Source organism: Glossina fuscipes, unplaced genomic scaffold (assembly GCF_014805625.2).
Source record: "Glossina fuscipes isolate IAEA_lab_2018 unplaced genomic scaffold, Yale_Gfus_2 109, whole genome shotgun sequence".
NCBI classification, from domain to species: Eukaryota; Metazoa; Arthropoda; class Insecta; order Diptera; family Glossinidae; genus Glossina; species Glossina fuscipes.
In genome coordinates this window covers 1013007-1037899 of record NW_023998452.1, presented here as the reverse complement: position 1 = coordinate 1037899, position 24893 = coordinate 1013007, and the positions used below count along the sequence as shown (strand labels likewise).

General features: G+C 33.5%; 8 protein-coding genes across 14 annotated transcripts; 4 read left to right on the top strand and 4 right to left on the bottom strand.

Moving 5' to 3' along the window:
• Positions 1 to 210: 210 nt before the first annotated feature.
• On the top strand, positions 211 to 1122 carry LOC119638742 (probable oligoribonuclease). Of its 3 annotated transcripts, none has more exons than XM_038035718.1 (3): positions 211 to 301; positions 395 to 835; positions 900 to 1122. In XM_038035718.1, exons 2-3 carry the CDS (start codon positions 489 to 491, stop codon positions 1111 to 1113), a joined length of 561 nt encoding a protein of 186 aa, XP_037891646.1. In that variant the 5' UTR covers positions 211 to 301; positions 395 to 488; the 3' UTR covers positions 1114 to 1122. The 3 variants fall into 3 exon arrangements, with proteins under 3 accessions (XP_037891646.1, XP_037891645.1, XP_037891647.1); XM_038035719.1 differs by lacking the exon at positions 211 to 301 and adding an exon at positions 303 to 323 and having other exon boundaries at positions 424 to 835; XM_038035717.1 differs by having other exon boundaries at positions 217 to 835.
• Positions 1105 to 1681, bottom strand: LOC119638743 (probable peptide chain release factor C12orf65, mitochondrial). Its single transcript, XM_038035721.1, has one exon. It carries the CDS (start codon positions 1662 to 1664, stop codon positions 1194 to 1196), a length of 471 nt encoding a protein of 156 aa, XP_037891649.1. The 5' UTR covers positions 1665 to 1681; the 3' UTR covers positions 1105 to 1193.
• LOC119638744 (MIEF1 upstream open reading frame protein) lies at positions 1648 to 2075 on the bottom strand. The gene is made up of 2 exons (XM_038035722.1): positions 1802 to 2075; positions 1648 to 1739 (listed from the first exon to the last, which is right to left on the bottom strand). Exons 1-2 carry the CDS (start codon positions 1967 to 1969, stop codon positions 1701 to 1703), a joined length of 207 nt encoding a protein of 68 aa, XP_037891650.1. The 5' UTR covers positions 1970 to 2075; the 3' UTR covers positions 1648 to 1700.
• A 6650-nt stretch (positions 2076 to 8725) lies between these two features.
• Positions 8726 to 11669, top strand: LOC119638747 (lipid storage droplets surface-binding protein 1). Of its 2 annotated transcripts, none has more exons than XM_038035730.1 (7): positions 8726 to 8955; positions 9057 to 9352; positions 9421 to 9625; positions 10464 to 10648; positions 10735 to 10925; positions 11004 to 11181; positions 11262 to 11669. In XM_038035730.1, the coding sequence occupies exons 1-7, from the start codon at positions 8952 to 8954 to the stop codon at positions 11424 to 11426; spliced, it is 1224 nt and encodes a 407-aa protein (XP_037891658.1). In that variant the 5' UTR covers positions 8726 to 8951; the 3' UTR covers positions 11427 to 11669. The 2 variants fall into 2 exon arrangements, with proteins under 2 accessions (XP_037891658.1, XP_037891657.1); XM_038035729.1 differs by having other exon boundaries at positions 10461 to 10648.
• Positions 11670 to 13963: 2294 nt separating this feature from the next.
• On the top strand, positions 13964 to 16748 carry LOC119638746. Of its 2 annotated transcripts, XM_038035727.1 has the most exons (9): positions 13964 to 14028; positions 14112 to 14185; positions 14249 to 14384; positions 14439 to 14572; positions 14633 to 14907; positions 14990 to 15512; positions 15680 to 16009; positions 16071 to 16220; positions 16280 to 16748. In XM_038035727.1, the coding sequence occupies exons 2-9, from the start codon at positions 14143 to 14145 to the stop codon at positions 16552 to 16554; spliced, it is 1866 nt and encodes a 621-aa protein (XP_037891655.1). In that variant the 5' UTR covers positions 13964 to 14028; positions 14112 to 14142; the 3' UTR covers positions 16555 to 16748. The 2 variants fall into 2 exon arrangements, with proteins under 2 accessions (XP_037891655.1, XP_037891654.1); XM_038035726.1 differs by lacking the exon at positions 13964 to 14028 and having other exon boundaries at positions 14077 to 14185.
• Positions 16749 to 17877: 1129 nt separating this feature from the next.
• LOC119638748 (transcription factor A, mitochondrial) lies at positions 17878 to 19485 on the bottom strand. 2 transcript variants are annotated; one of them, XM_038035732.1, is made up of 3 exons: positions 19104 to 19485; positions 18369 to 18950; positions 17878 to 18296 (listed from the first exon to the last, which is right to left on the bottom strand). In XM_038035732.1, exons 1-3 carry the CDS (start codon positions 19169 to 19171, stop codon positions 18173 to 18175), a joined length of 774 nt encoding a protein of 257 aa, XP_037891660.1. In that variant the 5' UTR covers positions 19172 to 19485; the 3' UTR covers positions 17878 to 18172. The 2 variants fall into 2 exon arrangements, with proteins under 2 accessions (XP_037891660.1, XP_037891659.1); XM_038035731.1 differs by having other exon boundaries at positions 18369 to 19485.
• Positions 19486 to 19603: 118 nt separating this feature from the next.
• On the top strand, positions 19604 to 20593 carry LOC119638761 (esterase CG5412). Its single transcript, XM_038035750.1, has 2 exons — positions 19604 to 20106; positions 20169 to 20593. The coding sequence occupies exons 1-2, from the start codon at positions 19671 to 19673 to the stop codon at positions 20552 to 20554; spliced, it is 822 nt and encodes a 273-aa protein (XP_037891678.1). The 5' UTR covers positions 19604 to 19670; the 3' UTR covers positions 20555 to 20593.
• A 573-nt stretch (positions 20594 to 21166) lies between these two features.
• On the bottom strand, positions 21167 to 23063 carry LOC119638741 (elongin-B). Of its 2 annotated transcripts, none has more exons than XM_038035715.1 (5): positions 22906 to 23063; positions 22776 to 22818; positions 22323 to 22416; positions 22111 to 22255; positions 21167 to 21526 (listed from the first exon to the last, which is right to left on the bottom strand). In XM_038035715.1, exons 2-5 carry the CDS (start codon positions 22776 to 22778, stop codon positions 21412 to 21414), a joined length of 357 nt encoding a protein of 118 aa, XP_037891643.1. In that variant the 5' UTR covers positions 22779 to 22818; positions 22906 to 23063; the 3' UTR covers positions 21167 to 21411. The 2 variants fall into 2 exon arrangements, with proteins under 2 accessions (XP_037891643.1, XP_037891644.1); XM_038035716.1 differs by having other exon boundaries at positions 22936 to 23063.
• Positions 23064 to 24893: the final 1830 nt, after the last annotated feature.

Genomic DNA, 24893 nt, shown 5'->3' with positions numbered 1-24893 from the left:
CATAAATTCTCCTCGATGACAGCGAATGAAATTAAGCAATTCATTAAATTGCATCAACTTAACTATACTCAGCTGATTTTTGTTTACTTTTCATAGTAAATAGCTTTGCTTACGACGGTGTTCAATCATTTTGACGAATAAAAATAAATGAAATGTGTAAATAGCTTAGGTAAAAATGAAGCGGTAAAACCTAATTTCCCTTGATGGGATATTTCAAGGGACATTTAAATAAGAAAACAGCTGATGCGTGTGCGCTGAAAAACCACCAGGTCGATTTAGAAAGACCGTGCGTGTTGTCTTGGTGTGAAAGTTGATTACCTCCTGTGATTGTTACAATTTTATATTTGTGAAATCTTTTACTTTATTTTTATTTATTTATGTTTAAAAAACTAAGTACGCTTTTCAATACTCGCCATCTGTTAGAGAAAGTTTCTGAAAAGCCTTTAAGGGTTAGAAGTCTTTCGTTAACATCATCTTTAAGTAACAAGATGGCCAAGGCTTCCTCCTCCGATGCGTGGATTGTATGGATGGATTTGGAGATGACAGGACTTGAGGTGGAAAAGGATCAAATACTTGAAGTGTCTTGCTTAATATCTGATGAAGATCTTGTTGTTAAAGCTGAAGGGCCACATATAGTTATTAATTATCCACCAGATGTTTTTGAAAATATGAATGACTGGTGCAACATGCACCATTATGAATCCGGTTTAGTGGATAAATGTCTTAAATCTCAGATAAAGCTTGATCAGGCGGAGCAACAAATTCTGGAATTTTTAAGACAACATATCCCTCAAGGAGAATGTCCTTTAGCCGGCAATTCTATTTATATGGACAGGTAATAGAAGCATTGCCCCTTGCATTATGATAGAATACGTTAATTGCATTTTTCTCTCTTTTAGATTATTTTTAAAAAAGCATATGCCTGCAGTTGATGATTACCTGAATTATCGCATTATTGATGTGTCATCGATCAAAGAATTGGCTAAACGGTGGAATGCTCGAGTATATAATGCGGCGCCCAAAAAGAAACTTGTTCACCGTGCTTCAGATGATGTTAAAGAAAGCTTAGAAGAATTACAATATTATAAGAATAATCTATTTAAATTAAACTAAGATATAATTGTCGAATTAGTAGCAAATTGTCGCAATAGAATATCATGTCTTAATGAAAAGAAAGAATTTGAAAATTAATTTCATTTTTCCTCGTCTGGCTTAAGGTCTTTGGCTTCATATTGTTCACGTTCTTTCCATTTTTGCTTCATTTCATTTAACTTATTTTGCCTACGTTTGCGTTCTAAAGCTTTTTTGTTTTCCAAAGCTTTCAATTGTGCCTGTACGGAGTTTTCACCATTGAAGTGCATATCTAACTTCTCCAATAATAGCTTACGAGCCTCCTTACGATTTTTTGATGCTAAACGATGTGTATGACATTTCACAACTAAATTCGTGGGTATATGACGTAAAAGTACGCAATTCGAAGTTTTATTAACTGACTGACCTCCTGGGCCACTGCCTCGTGTAAAGTGTTCCTCTAAATCATCTTCATTTAATGTAGGATAGCGTGAATAATCCACATCTTGTTTCGCACGTACACTAGTCAGGAGGCAAATTTGTGAAACAGGTTTCGGCATGAAATTGAAATACTTAACTAAGGGTTTTAACATATTTGCGCTTATTTCATTACGATTACGTGCGTTCGATTAAACCACTCTCCCATTACGCAATAATGCTCCACCTCTCTACGAAGGATTGTAATTGTAATTAACTAAATATACAAGTGTGTATAAGTGAGTTTAATTACCTTAAAGCTGAACTCGATTTTTTCAGGATTTGTTTCCTTACAATTCTCTTTGAATTCGGCTCTAACTCTATTTAAGAAATATTTTTTGTCTGTATAAATTAATTGGTTGCCGTAGCGAATTAAATGCTTATATAAACGTAAAACTTGCTGCTTGCTGGGCAAAGACATTTGTTTATTCCTCTATTTATTAAAAATGAAAATAATTTTCATTTATCGCAAAGATAAAAATGGCGCTGAAATAATGCGAATTCTCATGTAGGCACAGCTGTTAAACAAATATAATAATTTTTCTTAAATAACTATTTCTACACACAACAGAGATGTTAAATTCGGTATTAGCGAATTAAATGAAATATTGGTATTGCTAAGTGCAAATCGCATTTATTTATTGTTACTTTGAAATACCATTTGCTTGACAATGCTTTTCAAACTGTGACAGTGTGCCTTTTAAAAACAGTTGCTTTGAAAAATGAAATTTTTTATCTTAATTTTTGCTTAAACCGTAATAAACGAATTGAAAAATGTTAAAAATTGAAAAGGGGTCCCTTTGGAATGAGCATTATTTTCGTCTTTGGATACTGCAACTCACCGTCGCCACGAAACCGTTCAATTCCAATGAACCGTTGCGTACCACAAAGAACGCAACTTTTGAATCCCTTTGTAAGCTTCAACTTTGTAATTCTCCAACTTGTAAGTTTTTTATACATGTGCGAGGCAGTGAAAAGTTAAAAACGACAGGATGATTAATGATAGATGTGCATATACGCCTTCTCTAAAACTTTTAGTAAAGAAAAAGAGGAAAAAAAAAATAGTATGTGTATATTGAAAAATTAAATTGAAGCCAAGAAATTATTTTAATAATAACAACAAAAGTTATTAAAAGGTAAGGCGAACTCTGAAGCGATTAAAGTGTTAACGTTTTTATTAGAAATGGAATAAACTAAATAAAGAGATGAAGAAAACTTCAAAAGTTCATTTCCTTGCATTCTCAAAGATAGTAGAGATTCAACCGATATTTCCCAACGTTCAGAAACGTATACGATACGAGTTCTTTAATGGTCGGTGGATCAATGATGGATTTTAGATAAGTCTTTCCTTAAATTAGTCTTAATCGCATATGTACATTGAATTTCCTTACTTTACTTTTTCAGGTTAAGATCGTCGTCATTTTCTGCCGACACAGTAATGTATTTCGCTTCGCAAACACAGCTTACCTTCCGGAAAGACGCTCTCATATGTCAACGTTCATTAAAGCAAGGATGATCTTCATTCATGATTACGGGTGTTATTAGGTGTGACTACATGTATACATATATGTTATTTACAAAAGATTTTTATATTACAATATCTTTAGCGGATGAAAAGACAAACAGACACACATACAAGATTATGCCGGGTCAGTATCTTATGTGTGAAAAGGATAAAAAAAGGACTTCTAACGAGCATTTCTAGGAAAGTAATAAAAAATAATTAGCGTTTTCGATGCTTTGAGCCTCCCTTCCCCCCTACCTTTTTTGGTATCGAATAAAAGTGGGATTAAAAAAAACATTAGGAAAGAAGTATATGATATTTCGACCTTATTTTGTGGGGGGTTATAACCAATTTCCTCAAGTAGTGGCAGATCCGTACCGGGGTTGAAGAAGAAAACTCGAAACGAAAGCATTTTGAGTTATGAGAAATAATAAGGAAATTTTGATATATTGCCAATAAATTTCTTTATCTCGGTAAATAATTGTGCCAGCATCATAAGGTTATTGGGAATCACCTGCTTGTGAGATCCAATCTCCGCGCTTTCGTCACTCTTTTATTTTCTTGCAGAAGAAATGGACTTATAAAAGGCAATAGAATATTTCAATAGAATTAAAATGAATCCAAAAGAGCGTTTCAGAAGGAAGGGAAACACCTTTACCTTTGTTTAGATATTAACACTGAACTTAGCCCATGTTCTTATAACGGATCATATCACGATGTGACTCTCAGTCGCTTGTGAGAATAATGACAATAATTAAAATCTTCTCATTTTCGTTTATAGTTTAAACTCATTTATATATCCAAACAAGTTGCACAGAATGCAAACATAGAAGTAGTCGAGAAAATGGTCCGGTTTCAAAACATGTCGTAGCACTAAATTTGGGAAAATGTGGTCCCAAGATATGCGGTTAAGCTCAAAAGTACGTGGAAAGACAACAGGCGAACAGACGGACGGACAGGCCGGCAATGTCATAATAGAAGGTAGGTCTGCCTTAAGTCCTATTGGGTTCTCTATTCATGCTCTACCACAAGTGTGTGCAGGATATAAAAAGGAAACCTTTACAAGATAAGGAAAAATATATTTATTGCTGCAGCCAGGTCTGTATAAACATTAAGCCACTTCATAACTTGTAAAGAAGCTATAAAATGTGATATTGCGCCTACTGTTCCGAAACGGCTACGCACGCATAACGGACTGCTGTCTTCAATTTTAACTCCCACTGGGTATTTCAAGCGCAAGATATAGAATTCTTTTCTTACTATGTAAGTGCGTGATGCTCATATTGAACCTATGAAGATTACTGCAATCGATTTACTATCTCTAGTACATCTCTGGTGCGAATTTATATCTAAAAAATAGCAAATAATTCCCTTCATCTATCAGGGTGGGATATAAAAATTCGATTGAAATGAATGAAAAGTTTTGGATACGCTTCGTTTTGAAAAACCGTGTTTTGAGAAAAACATTTTTAAAGTTCTCAGTAACAGAAAATATACAAAATTTCAAATTGTGCCACGCCCATACCCATATTGTTATAACACTTCTTTATATATTTATTCATTTAAGGGATCATTTTAATTGAATAGGAAAAATGTTGATTTTCGGAAAAATTTACAGCCAAAAGAAAAAATGAAGAGGATTATAGAGATTGCTTTAATGAATGTTCACCCTATGTCCACGATTCTCTTCGCCTTATGCAGAAGCAGAAAGAGTATTTATAAATAAGATAATATGCACTATATAAAGTTAAAGCCTGATAGTGGACGCAAATATGGCCAACTAATCGTGATAGCATGTATAAATAATAAAAAAATAAAAATAAAATAAATAAATAAAAAAAAACAAATGAAAAATGTATATACAAAACGGGTTGCTTGCATGTTAAACAAACATATTTGCTCATATGAATATACGTATGAAAGTTTATTGAAATTAAATACAAGCCATTAAAGACGTCTGACTGATTACGAACTAAAGCAAGCATAAATGATTATTAATGCCGGGAATAAGTGCAAGTAATAAAACATTGATCAATAATTCCCAGCACTGTTGTAAACGTCTTCCTTGTCAATGCGGGGACTGTTCTGCGCGAAAATTTGGACATAGGAAAGCTGCTTTTCAAACCGAAGTCGTGTAGAATGAAGGCGGAGTCGCATTGATCAGTTAGGGACAGCAAAATTACATGAAATCATGTTCGAATTGTTGCCCCACTCAACATGTTCTCACGGTCCTTTCTTTAGGGTTAGATCAAATATTGAACTTACTAGGAGACAAATCTTGACAAATCTTTCTACAAAAAAAAAAGAAATTACATTTTCTTATATACTTACCGGGAGTTATACTTAACCCGTAAGGAATCTTTGACGTTCATATTTTTAAATAAATTTAGGGAGTGTTTGAAACTTAGAATAAACACGAAGACCGTGTAAGTCGATGCAAGTGTCTCTACTAGGAAGATTTTTGTAAATAATATGTTGAACCGTCGATTTACGATTTGTTTTGGCGGATTGATATATTTTATTACACCCTTGGGGAAGAAAAAGTCACTATATCCTACTGCGGCACACATCGTGGCATATCATATGTTAAGTCTGCGTGGATGTATCCGACAGCCGGAAGGACTTGGAATAGGCCTACTTTTTTTAAATCAATCGGTTCAGAAAATGATTCCGCCCGTCCATCCATCTTGTGTTCTTTTGTTCAAATTACAGGCCGGACTTTTTAAGATTTTTTGATGAGAAGGATTTTGGCTCAAAGCCGAGTGCTATTGAAAATGATTCGGATCGGGTCACTTTTTCGAACACTTTTCCTTTAGCGCGTAGTTTCTAATTGGCGATAAATGGATAACTGTACGATGGTGTAGGGTAGTTAGAGTGCTATAGTTATTTATTCGTTTTATTATTAAGAATCTTCTTCTTGAAGCGATTTAAGCATATCCGTCCGTCTCCTATATGCAAATCACAATTCTTGATATATTTTGCCTTGGCCCAAGAACGAAGACCTCCGAAGGAGGAACGGATACACACTGCTTCCTGTACGAAGCTTCATTTTGAAAAAATCTACCCTTTTTCGATATTTCTTACTAAAAATCTGAGAAACATTGTATTTTGGCGCTAAAAGTTTGACTTGAATGGGCACATCTTTTAACCCAAGGGCATATAAGTGTCCTTGCAAGGGATAAAAAGCCTCTAAGTGCCCATAAAGCCTATTTTTTAATATTTTGTGACATATTGATTAGCCCAGAATAGTTATTACAAAAACACGGTATTAAGCTCGTACTGTTGGCATATAAATTTACTGGGCTCTTTCGGACCCCTTGCAATATAGTAAATTTCTATGAGCTGAGTCATTTATTTTCGACACGAACTTCGCAATATTCGAAATATTTTGATGAGATTCGGATCAGTGATATATTTTGGGCCAAAGAGAAATCCTCACTTACCGCTTTCATAAACAAATGATGATCGATGCGTCTCCTCTGATGCATAAAGAGTGATGCGAGTGCTTTATTTATAGTAAGTTAAAGTCATATGAAGTCTAAGAAAAAATTCGCGCATAATGTAAAATTATGTTAACTTTTAAATGCAACATTTATGGGATGAGTTAAAATACAAAGTACAACTTGACAAACAGACTGACTGATAAGAGTTTCCTTTACGTACTTTCTAAGGTGACCAGACTATATAACTTACATTTTAATTTACAGGCAATACACTATTCGGAAACCTTAAATCAAGAAACAGGATGTAAAGAAAGAAATGAAAGACCTAGTACTTGACAGAGTGTTGTTGCCCCAAACAGAATGATCTCGTCGAGTTGGTGGACCTTCTTCAGTGGAATCAAGTTTAATCGAACTCGCGAATCGAATTTACTTTCTTAGGATTACTTTATTTACAACAATGGAGGCTGAGGTCGAAGAGAAGGTTGCTTGAGAACGAAGAGAAGGAGGAGGAGGAGGAGGAGGAGGAGGAGGAGGAGAACCCTTTTCAGCATATGATAGAAGACCAGTTTCTTTTCGTTTTTGATGTCAAACACTTCTGTGATTTAAAAAGCAATTCTATTCGATTAAGGGCCTACGACATTCATGAGAGTTAGATCACTGATATGAGGAGAACGACAGGAGCTGGCATCTTTGTTGCAGCAATATAGCTGATATCCAGGCTATCACTAACTTTTTCAATCCTACCACTGCTGAAATCTTGCATTTTTTGCATCGAAAAATTCTGAGCATTCGATAATGCCATTGACTGATTACGAGGAGGTGAGATCTGAAAGCTCAATATGGAATATGAAGACTAGTAGTAGGCAATAATTAAACTTTCTGCGCCTGCCTCCGAGTCATTTACCTTAAGAGGCAAAGAGCCGCAATTGCCTCGGTCTGTAACTAAGAGCTTACATGTTTCCTTCGATCAATTTAAAGCCTTTATCAATGCATTTACTTAACCTATGGAACTCTATTTAACGCTTTATATAAATTTTGTTAATTAGTTTTAAAAAAATTAAAAAAATTTATGATTCATTCTCCCTTTACAAGTTTATGTACACGACCAAATATAGAAATTAATTTAAGCATAATATTTAACCGTTGATAAAATTCGACAAGCGTACAGCGAACGGCAAACGACAACATGGACTTTAATACAAATTAAACTACAATTGCAATTGCAATAAATATTTACAATTGTGTATGTGTGTGCATACGAGACGAATAACTTTGCGATCATTTCACTGTCATCGACACATATCGGTCTGGTAGCCGGCAACTCTTATCAGTTTATGAGGTTAACAGGGTTATTTTTGCTTTCATTCTACCCATCATCGAATGACAAAGGTATCCGCGTTTCGTCATGCGATTTGTAACGCCCATGTGCACCTATCACAGAGCTAATACAAAATTCATTTATATTGCACAACAACAAGATCTTTGAAGTTAATTTAATCAAGTCCGCCAATTTGTATGTCACTCCTTTGTCCGGAAGCTAGAAAATATGTGGGAAGAAAAAAGGCGGAGAATAGTTCTCGAAAGCCAAGTTAGAAGCCGAAATAATCTGAGGAAGGGATGGAAAGTTAATCATCAATTTTCAAATTTTCATTAATCTGAACCCCTATGTAGGTGATGGACTGAAATCTTTTCTACTTATTACCAAAACATCCCTAGTAGGCTCGAATTGCCCGCAACAAAATCTTACCACTCTAGAAGGCATTTAATAATCTGATATCAATAATAGACATTAGTTTAAAATTTAAAAGAATGGAATTATTTAAGACTTAAGGGCCTTCTTGATTCAGCCCAAGATGGAAACGGTTTTCTTGATTGATCTTGATCTAAAGCTGGCATCGATCGAGCTTATTTAGCTCCTAACAAGAAGCGTTAGATAGCGTTACTTTACGTGCCAATCATCGAATTAAGCATCTGAATATCTGCCCTATAAGATAAAATCGAAGAAAAGCTTATTCGACTTATAAAGGAGAACCCTTAAGGATCAAGTTCCTTTTTTAAAATTTTTTTTTTAAATAAATTTTTTATAGAACAAATTTCCTCATGTTATGCGCACTTGTAAGATTCGTCTTTGATCGCTTTGCTTTCTTAGCGTAAACTAATCTGGTGGACAACTATATAACGGTTCTTTCTCTTTTTCCTTTTAGGCTTGTTGCGAAAATTTCTTAATCAGAGGTTTTGCAATTTATTGCAAAATTCAGTTGAACGGGAAACGTTAAGCTAGCAGGCTCGAGTTCCTGTAGTCGCCTTAAAATTGATCAGCAAAGATTGTGATTACGAACGGTTTTTGAAAAGTGCTCCAAATAAACCAAGTATCCTCATCACTTGCTCAACTCATTTCCAAGCGGAAAGTGTCTCTCAAAATAGATCTATCTGACGAAAATCTTTTAATCAAGATAATGGGTGGGTTAGCAACGTTGTTTTTTTTTTTTATTAAATTTTTTTTTTTTTTCTTTTTTTGGGTTTTTATTAATAAAATAATTAAATAATTTTCATAATTAAAGCGAACACAACTAGTAATAAATTGCATATGGAATGGTTCGATCGGATTAGCAGTATACCATTGGTCGAAACGAGCCTAAAACGGGCCGAAGGCCTCTATGGCAAGATCAAGAAGAGCAATCGTTTCTTCAATTGGTATTTCGAAACGGCCGAAATGACAATCTTCTCGGCTTATGAATCGGTACAACCGGCCGTTAAATTATTTGAATCACCCCTTAAACGTTTAGATAATGTTATGTGCAAAAGTTTAGATGTCCTAGAGCAACGTATACCTTCAGTTTATTTACCACCGGAATTGGTAGGTTTTACAAAAACAAATTCTATAAACAATTATATGAAGTATAAGTTATATGATCCCCCTTCAAGATGTACTGGAATACCAAGGAGTACATGTCCGATCGTTTGGTTAAACCGGTTCTAAAGCGAGCCGATTCTATGAAACAAATACGCAACGTCGTACTGGATAGTTCAATAACGAACTATGCAGCAGAACGTTTAGAGGGTGCACTTCAAGCCGGCGATAAATTTGTTGATAAATATTTGGTTCCAATAGATGGAGATCAAACAGACGGTAAGTGTAAAAGAATATTTAAAGCTTGCTTTTTTATATATACATATATATGAGAGAGAGACTGTCTTTTAACGAGAAAAAAACGTGGCAAAAAAAGCTATATTACCGAGAATATCTAGAAGATCTTGGAATCTTTTTACATGCAAACAAGCAATGATGTTATCTAGTTAAGGGGGAAAAGGATTAAGCGAAAGTTTTTTCAATGGACAACTTTTATGTGGAATGCCAAACCAATTCAGAATATGTGCAGGCTTTTCCTATCGGCAAAGATTACTTCCCTATTTATCAGAAACGGGGTTTAATTATCCTTTGAATATCCAATCAAGCTTACTTACTCTTGAGCAGCATAAGTTGGTGGATTGATGTATATATTGAGACAGTGAGCCGATTCATCCGTTTTTGAAACGTTCACTATTGCAAAAATTGAGTAAAAATTGTACGCTTACCTTGGATGACTTGTGTTAAGGGACTCAGCAGCATAAAATTCTGATTCAATGTATAGTCTGGGGCGATATGCTTATTAGTCCGCTTTTGTAGCGCTTATCTTTGCACAAATCAAGATAAAACGTTATTATTCTATAAGTATATCTCGAACTATGGGACTTAAGTTTGAAAGTGATCTCAACTGACACCCATATAAAAAAAGTCTTGATTGATCAGCTTAGGTGTTTACAAACGAAAAAAAGTTAGTACAATAGTTTTGTTTATTGATTTACGAGAGATGAAAATCAAAGACTTTCTCTAAACGTTATATAACTCGTTTATTTCTTTAAGTCTAACGACAGACCTCTGACCTCTGTGATAATCTATATGTCTATATAATCGTTACTTTCAGCAGCGAATGAAGAGGAACCCAATATTAATACGACAAGTACAAGAAGTGCTATGAATGCTATAAGGCATAGTCAACGATTTTCACGCAAATTGAAAAGACGCTTAACCCAAAGGACAATAGCCGAGGCTAGAGCATTGAAGAAGCAAAGTAAAGAAGCGATACATATTCTTATATACGCAGCCGAATTGGTAATTGCTTATTCTAAATACGATATGAATTGAACTATCTGCGATAACGGTTGTTTTTTTTTTTTCTTCTTTTTTACGTTGCTTAGATCGCTACCGATCCGAAATTAGCTTATCAGAAAGCAAAGGAGCTATGGAATTACTTAAGTGCAGATGAACCTGAAAATCAAGCCAGACCGGCTTCTCTGGAACAACTAATTGTATTATTGACCCGGGAATCAGCTCGGCTTGTTGTTCACTTGGTTAATTTTGGTGTTAACGTGGCTGCACATTTACCCAAGTAATGAGCTACACTTTTCACGAATGCATTTCGTTTTTTAAAATTTTTCATTTTCTTTTTTTTTTCAAAATTTTTTAGAACCATGTCGCACACTACGTTGGAAGTTATCCATCAATTTGCCTATATTAATAATCGTCTTATAACTATCACCAAATTGGATAAAGTCAAACATATGTCGAAAGAAGAGGCGGAAACGTTACTCAAACGTATGATTAACTTCTATTCAGATCTTCAAGGCTTAACCAACATATACTTGGTAAGTTTAAAAAGAGATAAATGAAAATATATATTTTAAAATTTTTTATAATAATATTTTTTTCTATAAAAAATTTGTAGGAACGTGTAGCTTCTTTCCTCTCAGGACGTATTGAGGCGGAAAAAGTTAGCGGCAGTCGTTCGACCATAAATTCGTCAAGTACATATTCTTCGCCTAGACGACGTTTAGATGTTCAAGAGACTAATTCACCGTCTGCCCATAATAATATAAACGGCGTTTATTAATATTTCGCGTCTTCCATATCAGTCGCACTTTTCTCTCTAACTACCGATCGTTGTTTTTGCTTTCATTTTCACACTAATTACTATACACTCTAGGAATAGGAATACTTATTACTTTGTTCTCTTTTTTTAGTTTTTTTTTAAGTTGTTTATTTTGCTAAATGCGTTCGTATTGATCATAAGATACTTTAAGTTTCTCTGAAATGAAAAAAACAAATAATAAACAAATAATTGTAATCGAGATAATGTATAGCATTTTTCATGTGATCTTTAACATTTTTTTTTTTTTTTTTTTTTTGACTCCAATCACATTACACGAGTCCCTTTTCTTCCTTATCAGATCGAATCTTGAACTCATACAGTAACAGTAAGAACGTTAGAGCATCGAATACGAATAAAAGCGCTCGATTATATCATAAAAAATTTTCTTCATGATCAAGACAGAGGAAATTACACAATTTCTTTTTGAAAACTTGCACAAGTGGCTCTTTATTAAAACACAGTTTAATTTTTCTGTAAAATTATTATTGCTAAGGCTTGATTAATTTAAAAAAAGCTGCAGTTGTTTTATGGGTTTGTAGGAAAACAAAAAAAATGTAAATGATTAGCGATCGCGAAAAAGCTAATGAATTAACAGAAGTCAAGAGAATTAGGTTAGGATTTTTTTATTGTAAAATTTATGAATGTCATTGTCTATATGAGTTTTCGGTAGAGTTACGGGATTGTGAGAATTAAATAATATTCGAGGGCAAGAAATGCTTGCAAGAGATCGATTTCGATTTGGGCAAATGCAAATGCTGTACATCCAGAGTAATCTTAGATGTACCTTTACTGACTATATTAAGTATAGCAATTTTTGCATTTCACACGAAATCTTAGAATCCGTAGGTTAGTCTTTGAAAGGACTTCTGTGGAGAAGTCAGCACGCTGTTGAAACTGTCTCACATTCTAATAACAGCTTTCATCTTAAACTTCAAAAACCACAACGTAATATTTGCATATAAGTCAGTACTTACTGGCTAAGACTGGTTGGGACTAATGCTGTTCGCACGATGCTTGCTATGCACTCCTTACTTCATTCTTACTTCTCGCATCGATGGCTTTTTTACAAAGGCCTGTTGAATTATTGAAAACGAATATGCACTTATTCTCGAAAGTCCCACAATACATGTAAACAAACGTATTCAAACATTCTCAGTTGTATGGAATTTTTATTTTCTCAGTTGTATGGAATTTGTATTTTCTCAGTTGTTTGGAATTTGTATACAAATTATTGAGAATATATGCGCTTATTCTCGAAAGTCACACAATACATGCAAAATTCTTGATAATTGTATACGCTTATTCTCATTCACTTGGGAGCCCATTGAAATTAGTAGTATGTCCATGTTTACCTATTAATATGTAATATAAATTGCAATATTATAACTTAAGCACTTTGAAATAACATTCATTTTTTTTTTAGGTTTGTTGTACTATGTGGCAGTTATAGTGTTAGTGTTAGTGTTTTTCTTTATTTAAATAAATAAATAAAAGAAATGAACGGGGCGCAGCAATCACTTGCTGGTAAGCGAACTTAAATACGTTTTGAACTTGAAGAGGGAAGAGAGCATTCATCACATCTCGAAAAAAGAGCAATGCTTTAATGCAAAGTCTCTTGACTATATTAAATTTTAATTTATGATGAGGTCTTACGTCCTTTCACGTACGTGTGTAGTGTCAAAATTATCAAGTTCAACCACAAACACTGGTTAAATCGATTTCAAGACGAGCTTTTTTTTTAGATGCTGAGATCAAGCTAATCTCAACCTAATCTTAAAATATAAGAAAACTAAATAATACATGAAAAGATGTTACTAAAGCTTTAGCACTACTTTTTTTAGTGAAATTTAGTCCAACTGTGTTCAATACAAAAGAAACAATCCTATAACTACCGTTGTAATTTTACGAGAGTAAGCGAAAAATGTGAGAATAAGCGTGTAAAAATAGGTAAAGTACGAGAGTAAGCGCACAAAAATTGGTAAAGTATGAGAATAAGCGTATACAATTCTCAATAATTCGAAAAATGTGAGAATAAGCGTCTGAATTTGTTTACATTTGTTCAAGTGTTTGTATAAAAATTTGGTAAAGTACGAGAGTAAGCGAAAAATTATTAAAATTATTAAACAACCGTTCTTACGACAAAAAGGTATAATTTTCAATGCTTCATGATGAAATTTATATCATAATAGTAATTTAACATACAAAAATTAACTATACCAAATTTGTTCCGTCTTTGCCAATTTTTTGGATTCTACCCCAAAAAGAATTTTCTCGAGAATTGATCCTTTGTAGAGCAGAAAAGTGTAAGTTTTAATATGTTATGATGTAAATTGACCCATAATAGTAGTATCATACAAAAATAAGAATTGTGTTAGGCAAAGTGGTGTAGGGTATTGAATGATCGGTCTTCCCCGACTATATTGTTTTTTTTCCAAATTTTTTTTTTTTGGTTCTAAAAAATTATTAAACAACCGTTTCTTTGCAGAGATACGGCAACTTCCCTCTCTCGCTATCTCTCCTTCCATAGACGTTTATCTCTATCTATTGACATACTCAATTTTTGGTGATTGTTGCTTATAGTTGTAAAATTTTTTAAATAAATTTGTAAACATTTACCCTTTTTTATACAAAAAAAAAAAAAAATAGCATTTAGCATTTAATTGCTCACAAAAATAATATGAAAATTGGCATCGTGTGCTTAATGAGCATCCTGACGACAGGTAAAATTTGTGAACATTCAACAAGTGCTTAGGCCACACCTTTTATTTTCATTTGTTTTGCAGTCAAAGCGCAATATTCTTTGAATCGTTTGGAAAACCGTAGACACTGTTCTATACCAAAAATATTGCAGGGATCATGGTTTTCATGGGAAACTGGTTTACCTACGCAGTACGTGATCGATGCTACATCCATGTCAAGGTGAGTAATACATGGAAAGAAAATAGCGTGTAATTTATAAAAATTCCATTCAAGGCGTGGTTATTGCATTGACATGCAGAAACAACAAAGTGATGAATATTTGTTTGTCTTTAAAGAAAGAACAGTGGATTGTTTCCACTGCGTGAAAACCTTCGTCAGAACTTTAAATGTGTTTGAGAAATACGAAGGTAAGCTTTTCATAGGAAAATCGTTATTCATTAATTATTATGATTCATTTTGAACTTTAGGTCCATGTGTGTCGTTACCTCCCGGTACTGAGCCTACTGTGGAAAATGTTTGCAAAGGAATTAAAGCGGATCAGCAATTGATTACTTTGTTTAATGAAAATTTTGTGCCAATAAATTGCCGTAGTTCGCTGGAAGGTGTTTGGCATTTTACATATCAAAATCGTTTCCGTTTTACAGGCGTTTGTAATAAACCGTACGCTCGTATACAATCTTGCCAAACGGCAGGCACGCAGTTTCTAATACAAAATCAAAAATTTAACATTACCTATCAACAGGTAAACATAAAAAAAAAAAAAAAAAAAACAAATAAAAGCAAGCACAACTTGCACATTCAAATTTTTGAAATTCAAATTACAGTGTGAGGGAATGGACGGAACATTTAGCGGTACCGTAGAGTATAGCTGCTTAGGTGATTGGTTTGTGGGTAAAAATCATTACTTTGCCGTGGCTAATACGAAGGAGTCGCGAAAAGATGAGAAATATCGTTGTTTCCTTAAAAATCGTGATGATGATTTATATATAGGTGTGTCCATAACCGCGGAATGTAATACTTTGAAGACGCCTGAAAATTCGCCGGAACGTTTAAATCTTACGCCCGTCAAGGCAGAATACGTAGAACCTGGTTGCACGCTACCACAAAATTTTACCGGTGAATGGGTTAATACGGCGAATATTGATGCCGATGTAATTATTAGTGAAACACATATTAACGAAACCTATTATCCCGACAAGGCTCGTTACAGGCGAACGATTTATGTTTGTCGAGAACGTCGTGGGAATCGTGTTATGATGGCCCGTCTTACTGTGGACGGCTGCCAAAAAGATTATGTCTGCTTTGACTTTATGCCTCGTCATCATAATGTTATACGTTACCGTAAAGGTATGATTTGATTTCATTTAAAAGGAATTAAAAAATGAAATAAAAAAATTAAACTAGAAAATAAAAAGAAGAGCGGAAATTAAAAATAAGAATAAAGAAAGATATACATATAAGTTATTCGAATTTCACAATTTTACAATTTTTTGTTTGCTTTTTTTCTCTTAAAGGTTTGGCTGTGATTAAAGATGATTTCAGCACTGTATGCTCATGGGTACAATTTAATAATGCTGAAGACTGGTTATATGATTTATTTTTGGCCAAAAATCCAGCACCCGTGCGATGCCCAGTGGCGGGCAAATTTAATTTCACTCAACGCGGAGAGCACCCGTTTAAGACTCGGATATTAGGTGGCGTTACTTTAAGCCCGCGTCCTCTTATTTATTGCAAAGAGAATATCTCCGATTTATCAGTATGCGATACGGATCAAAAAGAGTTGGCCGTTGATGAAAACTATTGTCTGTCCGTTGATCACTTAGGACGTCCAGACGACATTTACAGTGAGTGCATGAAATTGATTCAAATGAAACTTTCATGATGACTTTCATTTTTATTTTAAAGGCGACCCCGATTATCGTATGAAATGTATTGGTTTTTGGAAAGAAAATCTCAAATCATATTTAATAACTTATGATGATTTAGATCCTCTTTCGAAATATCGTTGTTGGGTTTACCAGCGAGCTGATTTAAATCGTGTGCTTATGTCGCAAGGTTAGTTTAATTTAATATAAATTCAATAATTTTTTTAATATAATTTCAAATTTTTTAAGCTGTTGGAGCATTTTGTAAACTAAATCAAGATGTTACATCTTGGAATCATACAGAAGGCGCCGCTGTCGCCATTGATGCCATTGAATATGAACGTGAACGTGACGATTGCCCGATGTATTTTGATGATGGCCAAGATCCCTGGCGTCTCTCGGATGCTGCCAATATTATATTTGATTGGAATTTGTATAAAGCCGGATCAAATCGTTTACATAGTCTAATTACTTCTCCTGAGTTACTTATATTGTACATAAGCTTTTTATATACCAATTTTTAGATAGTTTTCATTCTTAATTCCATTCCACTTTTTTAAAAAGTAAGTGAAACAAAAGTTTAACAAAAAACCATGCATTCTTAAAAGAAATCCGTCCACAGAATGCATGCGTTTTAAAAAAATGTGTCCAAAGTGTCTTATTAGCATTATTAAGAAAAACAATTCCGTCCTCATGAGCGAACAAACACAAAAAAAGAACAAATTGTCATAGCATAGTTCTACGCTCGAATGTACGTTTTTAAGATTTTTGAAGCTAATTGTAAATAGATATACGAGATGTTTTAGGAAATAAATAATTTAGTACAACAATCAAAATAATTTTGGAATTAAATCTGAAAGAACAGTTCCGGAACAGGTAACACTTCAATACCCCAACACCAGATTTAGCAGAATCACGCTTTCTCATCTTGCAGTTAGACGTAAAAGAACTTGAGGCATATACTTGTTATGCGACTTAAAATATAGAAAGCTTCGTGCTCTTCTTCTTATTTGTTCAAATCTTGTACCGTCTCTTAGAATCAATAACTTAAGGGGAATCAGTTAAATTTGTGTTCAAAGAGCTTACAATCGTGGTTCAGCGCTATGGAATTTGGCTTACAATACTATTTCCTGGCCGGAGTAAAATTGTGTCCCTGCCAGCTCTCTGAAATCTGTGCCTCCTTCCGATTTTCACTTGATTTCTGTTCACTCCTAGTCTACTTCTACTGCAATCGTGGTCTTTTAGGAGGTTATGTATTGGGTTGGCAACTAAGTAATTGCCGATTCGTTCAATAAAATAAATGATTTTTATTTTTTACTTGGAATGAAGTTTAATCTATAATGTATTTTCCATTTTGTATGATGACCTTTTTTATTCAATTTTTAGAGACCTGGCGTTCGATTTTCGTATATTTTTGAACACTTTGTGTTAATTCTTTGCATTTATTCGTACAAGTGCTCAGGTCAAATTACACCGGAACTTTCCAATCCAATTCTTTTGTTTTGCTGATATGCTATGTCGCATGAATTTCTTTCAAATCGTCCGGAATCTAAATGTCTAGCTTCTTAACGTGACCGACACGTTTTAAAAGCTTCTCCATGGCTGTATGTGAAACATTTAACTTTTTTGCAATCTCCCGTGTAATTTCGTGACGATGCGCTCCGATGACAGTTTTGACAGCCTTTCTTTAGGGCTTCATTACCATAGACATAGCATAATTTTTGGTTGGTTTTTAGAAAGCAAAACATGGCGAAAATGTTTATTTTTGCACAGCATATTAATAAGTCGCTGAAAGAATCTTGCTTCAGGTTATATATAACAAAAATGAATCAAGAGAACACTGATTAAATGGGTGGCGATCTTATTCGCGACCTGTTTTCTATATATTCAGAATTCACATGAGTCTGTAAGAAAATTTGATTGTTTGAATTTCAAAAATGATTTCATTTTTAATATATGTATAATAAAATTAACAAAATAAAAAAAATTAAGTATATCCATTTATCGATACTTAATATAATTCTTCATAAACAAGCAATGATTCAGAAATAATGTTTTTTTTTAAGAAGACAAAAACAATAAAAGGTATTTGAATTCTCCACTTAATGGTCGTAGATAATTAAATAAACTTAAAAAAATTGATTATTTCTTTAGCTTATTCTGTGACCTTGGCTTAGGCTCGGGAGGATCTATAAGACTACCGTGACGTATAACATCAACATTGCCTAGTCGTATCATTTTCTCTTCCCATGAAGTTAGTTCTTTTCTAAAAAAAAAAAAAAAAGGAAAATGTGAAGGTAAGCATGCACGCACGTATTGATATGTAGGCGAAACTTACCTATATACTTCAATTTCTCGACGGGATTCTTGTAGGTGAACGTTTTTTTCGTCTTGAGATAGTTGCGCCCATTTAGCTGTCGTCTGCTTAAACCAATCGCGCCAAGGTTGCTGAGGAAGTGGCGGCGACTTCATTTTTTCTTTCGATAAAAACTTGATAAACGCCGAAGCTGGCTTTTTCGGACGTCCTAACTCTTTCACACGCTTACGCATTATACGTTTCTCTTTAGTCTCTTTGATCTCTTGTTTAAGTTCTTTGATTTCTTTACGTTGTTTATCGCTAATATTTGATTCATACTTTGTACGAGTTTCTATATATTTTTGCCGATCAATGCTGTATTGTTCTTGAAGCCGTGTTTTTATACTTGGATCGCAAGCTTCCCACTTTTTTGATATCATACGCACTAACTCGATGGCAGGAACTTTTGGATTTTCAGCACGTAACTTAGCACGGTGTTCGGCCATGAAGCGAAAGTAAGGCGTTAAAGGTTTCTTGGGCTTTGGTGGTAGACCGACTTGTTCCTCTAAAGATTTTGTCGCATTAGTTGTGCTACTCAAACATAAATTTGCAGCCGTAATTGGCCTATATATATTATTAGTTTCATTTAAAGGCGGGGAAACGTTCGTGATGGTTTGCATTGTTGTTGTAAATGCAGGCATTGAAGGATCAGAGATGTTATCGTGCATTTTATTAATTATTGTTGCTTTAGTGGGAGGATGTTTGTGTATAACTTGCCTGAATTTGCTGACTAACGATCCCAACAAGGAAGTTGTCTTCCCAAGCAGCGGTACGGTTAGTATCATGGCAAAGCACTGATTTGCTTTATATATGAATTTTCAATAGATAATAATGTAAATAATTATAGATGAAGTGAAAAACTTGATAAAACAAATAAAGGAAAAATCAGCAAATGAAGAATTTACATAAGAAAACGCGGACTAGCTAATAAAAGAATATAGAAGCGAAGGTTAGCAAGACGGGGTATGTTCACTTATCAACCGTTTATTTGATGCATGTGAAAACTGAAGGTTTAACAATTCCAATTTTAACAGAAAATTCAGAAAAAAAATGTTCGTTTTTTTTATTTTTCCGTTTTATGAAACAATTAGAAAATTTTTATGAAGGCTTGCATATTTATATAGAGAACGACAGAAAAATTAAAAAGAAAACTCTGGTTGAACGTATTCTATCAAAAATTTGTTTTCATACGTGAACAGCTGTTAGTAAAATATAACCTCAAATTCTGTATTAATATTGTTAAGTATTTGTTGTTTTAGTCCCGAGAGTTTTTTATTTATCGAAATGACCAATAACGAGGCTAGCAGTTCTGCCGGACGTAAAGAAATTCCAAATGAGTTAAATTTAGAAATTAAGGACAAAGTTCGCGTTCTCTGTTTGCATGGTTATCGTCAAAACGGCGAAACATTCAAAAGTAAACTTGGTTCATTTCGGAAGTTTGTTGGCAAATACGCGGAATTTGTATTTATTGATGCGCCTCATAAAGCGAAGCCTTTACAAGAAGATTCAGAAGAATTGTCAGACCAGTTAAGCTGGTGGTTTAATAAAGATGACGGCTCTTTTAAAGGTACTAATAAGAATGGGCCAGCTTTCGGCTTTCAAGTAAGCTTAAAAGTCGTGGAGAAGGCATGGAAAACTCGAGGACCTTTTCAAGGTTTGCTAGGCTTTTCGCAAGGGGCCTGTTTAGTAGGCCTGATTTGCGGTTTGGCAAAACGAAAATGTAAGTGTCAATAAATTTGGAAGAATTAAATGGAAATAAGCTGCACTTTTTAAAATTTGCAGTAACTTCAATTAAACCTGAATTTGCTATACTTTCTTCCGGTTTTGTTTCGGGTAGTTTAGTGCATAAAAGCATTTATGAAGAGTCTATTGTTATACCCACCTTACATGTTTATGGTTTAAGTGATGAAATCATACCAAAAGAAATGAGTAAAGAGTTAACGAATAATTTCAAAAATGTTGAGATTCTTGAACATAACGGTGGACACTACTTTGCAGCCACGGCGCAACAAAAACAAACTTATATTAATTTCTTCCAAGATCGTCTACAGGAATATTTAGAAAACATGGAATTGCAACAGACCTCAAATACAGTATTTTCGGACGAACAAGATGAGGCGAATGCCATCAGCTCTGGTTCTCAGACTAGCGGTAATGAGAGCGAATAATTACTATATTGAATATTTTATTGACGAAAAGAACAAATTAGTTTTTATATAAAATTCAATTTTATTTTTTAATTAAATAAAATTAAATTAAAAATAAAATAATTAAATTAAAAATATATATCAATTAATTATTAATGAAGTAATGCCATAAACAGGTTATAATTTTTTCATTTTCAGTATTATCGAGAGAAAATAATAAAACAAAATTTATATAGTAACGATATTTCGTTCAAATTAATTCGTTTTCATTGAGAAATGATTCGTGGGCTGACTTGCATGCATTAGTGAGATTTTAAATAAGGTTTTTTTTTCATTTTTACTGCTGTAGGGATAGTATTTTTTCTTTTTCTAAATAACGCTATTGAAATTGTTAGTTTTGCTAAGCTTTTGTGGCGAAAAAAAAAACAAACAATTTTACATTTTGCTTGCACGCAATTCGAAAGAAAAAAAGATAAAATTACCAGTAGCCCTCCTTAAAGTTACAATTGGTAGCACATACATCATCAACATCTTTTTGTGATTATGACAACACTTGAGTATTTTTCCGTTTTGTAAAATTTTAAAAATATTTTATATTCTATAGCATTTTTTTCTACTTGGCTTTTATATGAAGAGAGCATTATAAGTATAAGACAATGGATTGCAGAGTTTAATTGAATCCTTTCAAGGTGGTGCTGTCCGAAATTCCCTTCTTTTGCATCTGAGGTTTTTCTATTGGTAAGTACTTCCCTCTCTTTCGTATTGCAAGAATTAATTTTTTGAAAATATTGTTAGTTTTTCAAGTGCTGTAAGTGATGCTGAGACTTCTATTCCTTCGGCTAGTTTCTTTTTTCTTTTATTTTTATTTAAAAATTTATCTATGCAACTTGTTCTTTGCCGTTCGCTGCCTCTTGATTTTTCATAACTTCAGGCAAATCGGGTGGTGATGAGTACGATGTGATTTCCAATGGTTCAAAATCACCGTCGTCGGTTCTGTAAAAAAAGGAAGCAATTAGTAAACTGTTGGTGGTAAAGTAGCGCAAAGGTTTTTTTTAGGTAAGCAATATACTTGCTTTGAAGCATTGGCTCAGAATAACGTGCTTAATCTCGAATGGATCGTTTTAGGATTAGACTAAAAAACACTTGGATTACATAAAGTGGTAGAAACGCTCACATTTAAATGCCCCCATAACGGTTAGATTAGAATGAGTCATTTAAGAACATCAGAGTGATGTCCAATAAACTAACTTCTACATTTTCGGAATATTTTCAAGACCACTTTAAAACCGTCAAGGGTGCAAGGGCATCTTGTACTGTCAAAGATCAGCCCTTTATCAAATAAGACAAAACACTGCCCCATTCGATATTTAAAAATTCCCTATATGTATGGAAAACTGGTATTATCGTTAAGGAACGATTTAGTGTTATTTGAATTATCTTTCGTTAGGGAAATTGCATACAATTTTGATCCAAATTACTCGAAAATTGGTGCTGATGAAAGTCCGATTTTTCTAATAGCGCTTAAGCGTGATCTTCACAGCGAATTCGCCTTACATGACAAGACAACAAAAAATTACCTGAACACTAAACCTAATTGAGCTGGGGCCTGTGCTTTTGCCGTTGACACTGTGATGCCGTTATCCTGTAAAGTTGTTTCATCATCCATAACATCATTTTCTATATTAAATAGCCTCTGGTCCAAAGGTCTTACTTTTAGAATACCTGCAAACAGAAATACATGTTAGTAAGTTTCATAATCTTAAAAAAAAATATATTTTTTCGTTATTACCCTCCAGCATACGTTTCAATTCGGCTACTGTGGTGTTTTCCTTCGCATCAGTAAAGATGGTTGTTTTACGTCTTCGGATCATCAGAAAAACATCCTGCAGAATAGATTTATATTAGATGCAATTGATAACGATAGTCGTAACAGTCGTAAGCGTGTTTTTTATATTTTTTTAATTTCGGTCAAAGTTCATTTTACAAAGCCAGCTGGCACGGCGCAAGTGATAGTTATTGTTGATGACGGGAACGAAAACAACAATAGCAACAATAACGGCAATAGCAAGAATGACAGCAATAGCGGCTGCAGCATTATCAAGCCTACACTTATCATCATTTTCGTTGCTATACCGCTCTATTGTTGCTTAAATTGATTTTCTTCATTTTAACGCGTTCTACTAGTCATTGGCTTTGTTTGGCATTCGTCTATTAATAATGATCCTTGCGTTTGTTGCCTTACCATGATTATTGTAAACGTTGTTATTTCCTTGGCTTCTTTTTGTCTACAAAAAAAAAAAATAATAAAGCGACTAATGCGAGGATATCAGGTATGATTAACCGCTTAATTAACAACGTTTATAATTAAACACCTTTTTCGCGGTAATTTAATGCGCTCTTACAGAGGATGTACGATTTTTTTTTTGCAGTCAACCTTAAAAACTCTCTTGTTAATCACACTTTTTTGGGTATTTTTGTTGTTGTATAAAAATATATAAGAAAATTTTCTTCACTTATTCTATTCCTCGTTCCTTTTTTGTCAGAGTTGCCAGTAGCTTATGAATGCGCATTATTTGATTGATATGATTACCGCGGAATCAATGAAAGGATAAAGAGGTAATATACTATTAGAATTTTGTGGGAAATGGGCTTAATTAAAAAAATATTACCTTTCATATAGACAATACGAAAAAATACAACACAGCATACAGTGACGATAAACACTGAATATGTCGAAAGTGTTCTCAATATAATTAAACAAGTAAGTAAAGGTGGCGTTCTCAGCATTCTTCAAGAAAAACGATTAGTTTGTAAAATAGCAATAATTCGCATAACTATCGGTTTTTTTATATTAATCACTTTCCCTATTTTGAAGTTAAGCTTTTCACCTTTAATTTATTTAAATTCATTAGAAAAACAACGAACTCATTAATTCGTGTAAAAAAACAAATACAACGAAAAGAAAAATGCGCCATTTATTAAACGATGTTAAGCAAAATTTTCTTTTTACCTAGCATTGTGTTATAAAATTCGTTACAATATAAAATGGGAAGAAAGGCGTTTACCAGTTTGATAAATTCTGGTAAGCATTGTAAAGATCTTGTAATCTGACACATAAAATCGGGATCACATTTTTCATTACAATCCAAACGCCGCAAACAGTAATTTTCTTCAACGCTTGTTACAAAGTTTCGAGGGCATATTTTCAGTAAACGCGAAGTAATGGACAATTTCCGAAAATAAAGCATAAAAGATATAATTCAGCCAACTATACATTTAGGAAAAGGTTTGGTTACGTCTGCTCATATTTGGATATGCCTCCGTTTATGTAACTATGACAACCGCAAGCATTGAAGTGAGCTTGCTACTCTCGTTTAATTCAATTTTCAAATTACTTTATTGGATAACAAGAAAAGTCTGCAAATTTGAAATTCATTCTTTTTGATACCTATATCTATTATAGTTTTTCGATGAAGGTGTTATTTGAGCTTCTTCTTAAATCGAGTTTCTGTGAAGGTTATGCCACATTTTTATTCTATATTGTGCTACGCCTGTATATAAATAAAAAAAGAATAACTTAACAGATTATTTTCTTTACATGTACAAAATTTAAATTAAAAAGGATGATTAAAAACAAACATTTTACTATCTTTTCTGAATGTAAGAAAAAGCAGCCCGATAATTCCGGCAAATTAAAGGAGAAGTAAACAATCTATCTTCGAATTCTGGCAAATTAAAGGAGAAGTAAATGAGCGAACTTCGAATTCTGGCAAATTGAAGGAGAAGAATTACCAATTGTTGCAATGTATTTGAACTTCAAATTTTGTTACTTTAGAGCGTAAGTGGAAGAATTTTCTAGCTAATATAGTATTTTTATAGTATGTTTTGTATTTAACCTTTTTAGTTTATTTCTGACCGCTCCACTTCTCTAAAGGTACCATACTTTATATTACAAATATTTCCTACAATAAAAGTAAAGTATGAGTTGAAGTCGATATTAAAAATTTTTTTATCATAAACGGATATTATCGACCCAAATAACGCTTCGAATGTTAGAATGTAATTATTGGAAATAGTTACTCTCTTTTCTAGCTATGTGTTTTCATAAATAATTACAAGCACAAATGTGTTTGTCTGCAAGAAGCATGTAAGAATTCTAAATAATAATAAAAGCAATTGCAGTGAGAACTAAAGCTGTCAATTGAGACGACGTAAATTAAATCAATGCATATTGACAACAACAACAACAACAATAACAACAACAAAGTCAATAACAATCACAAATAAAGCAACTAAATTGAAAACATGAAGGAGGATCAATCGTATAAGCAAGAATTATACGAAATCAATAGATCTATTG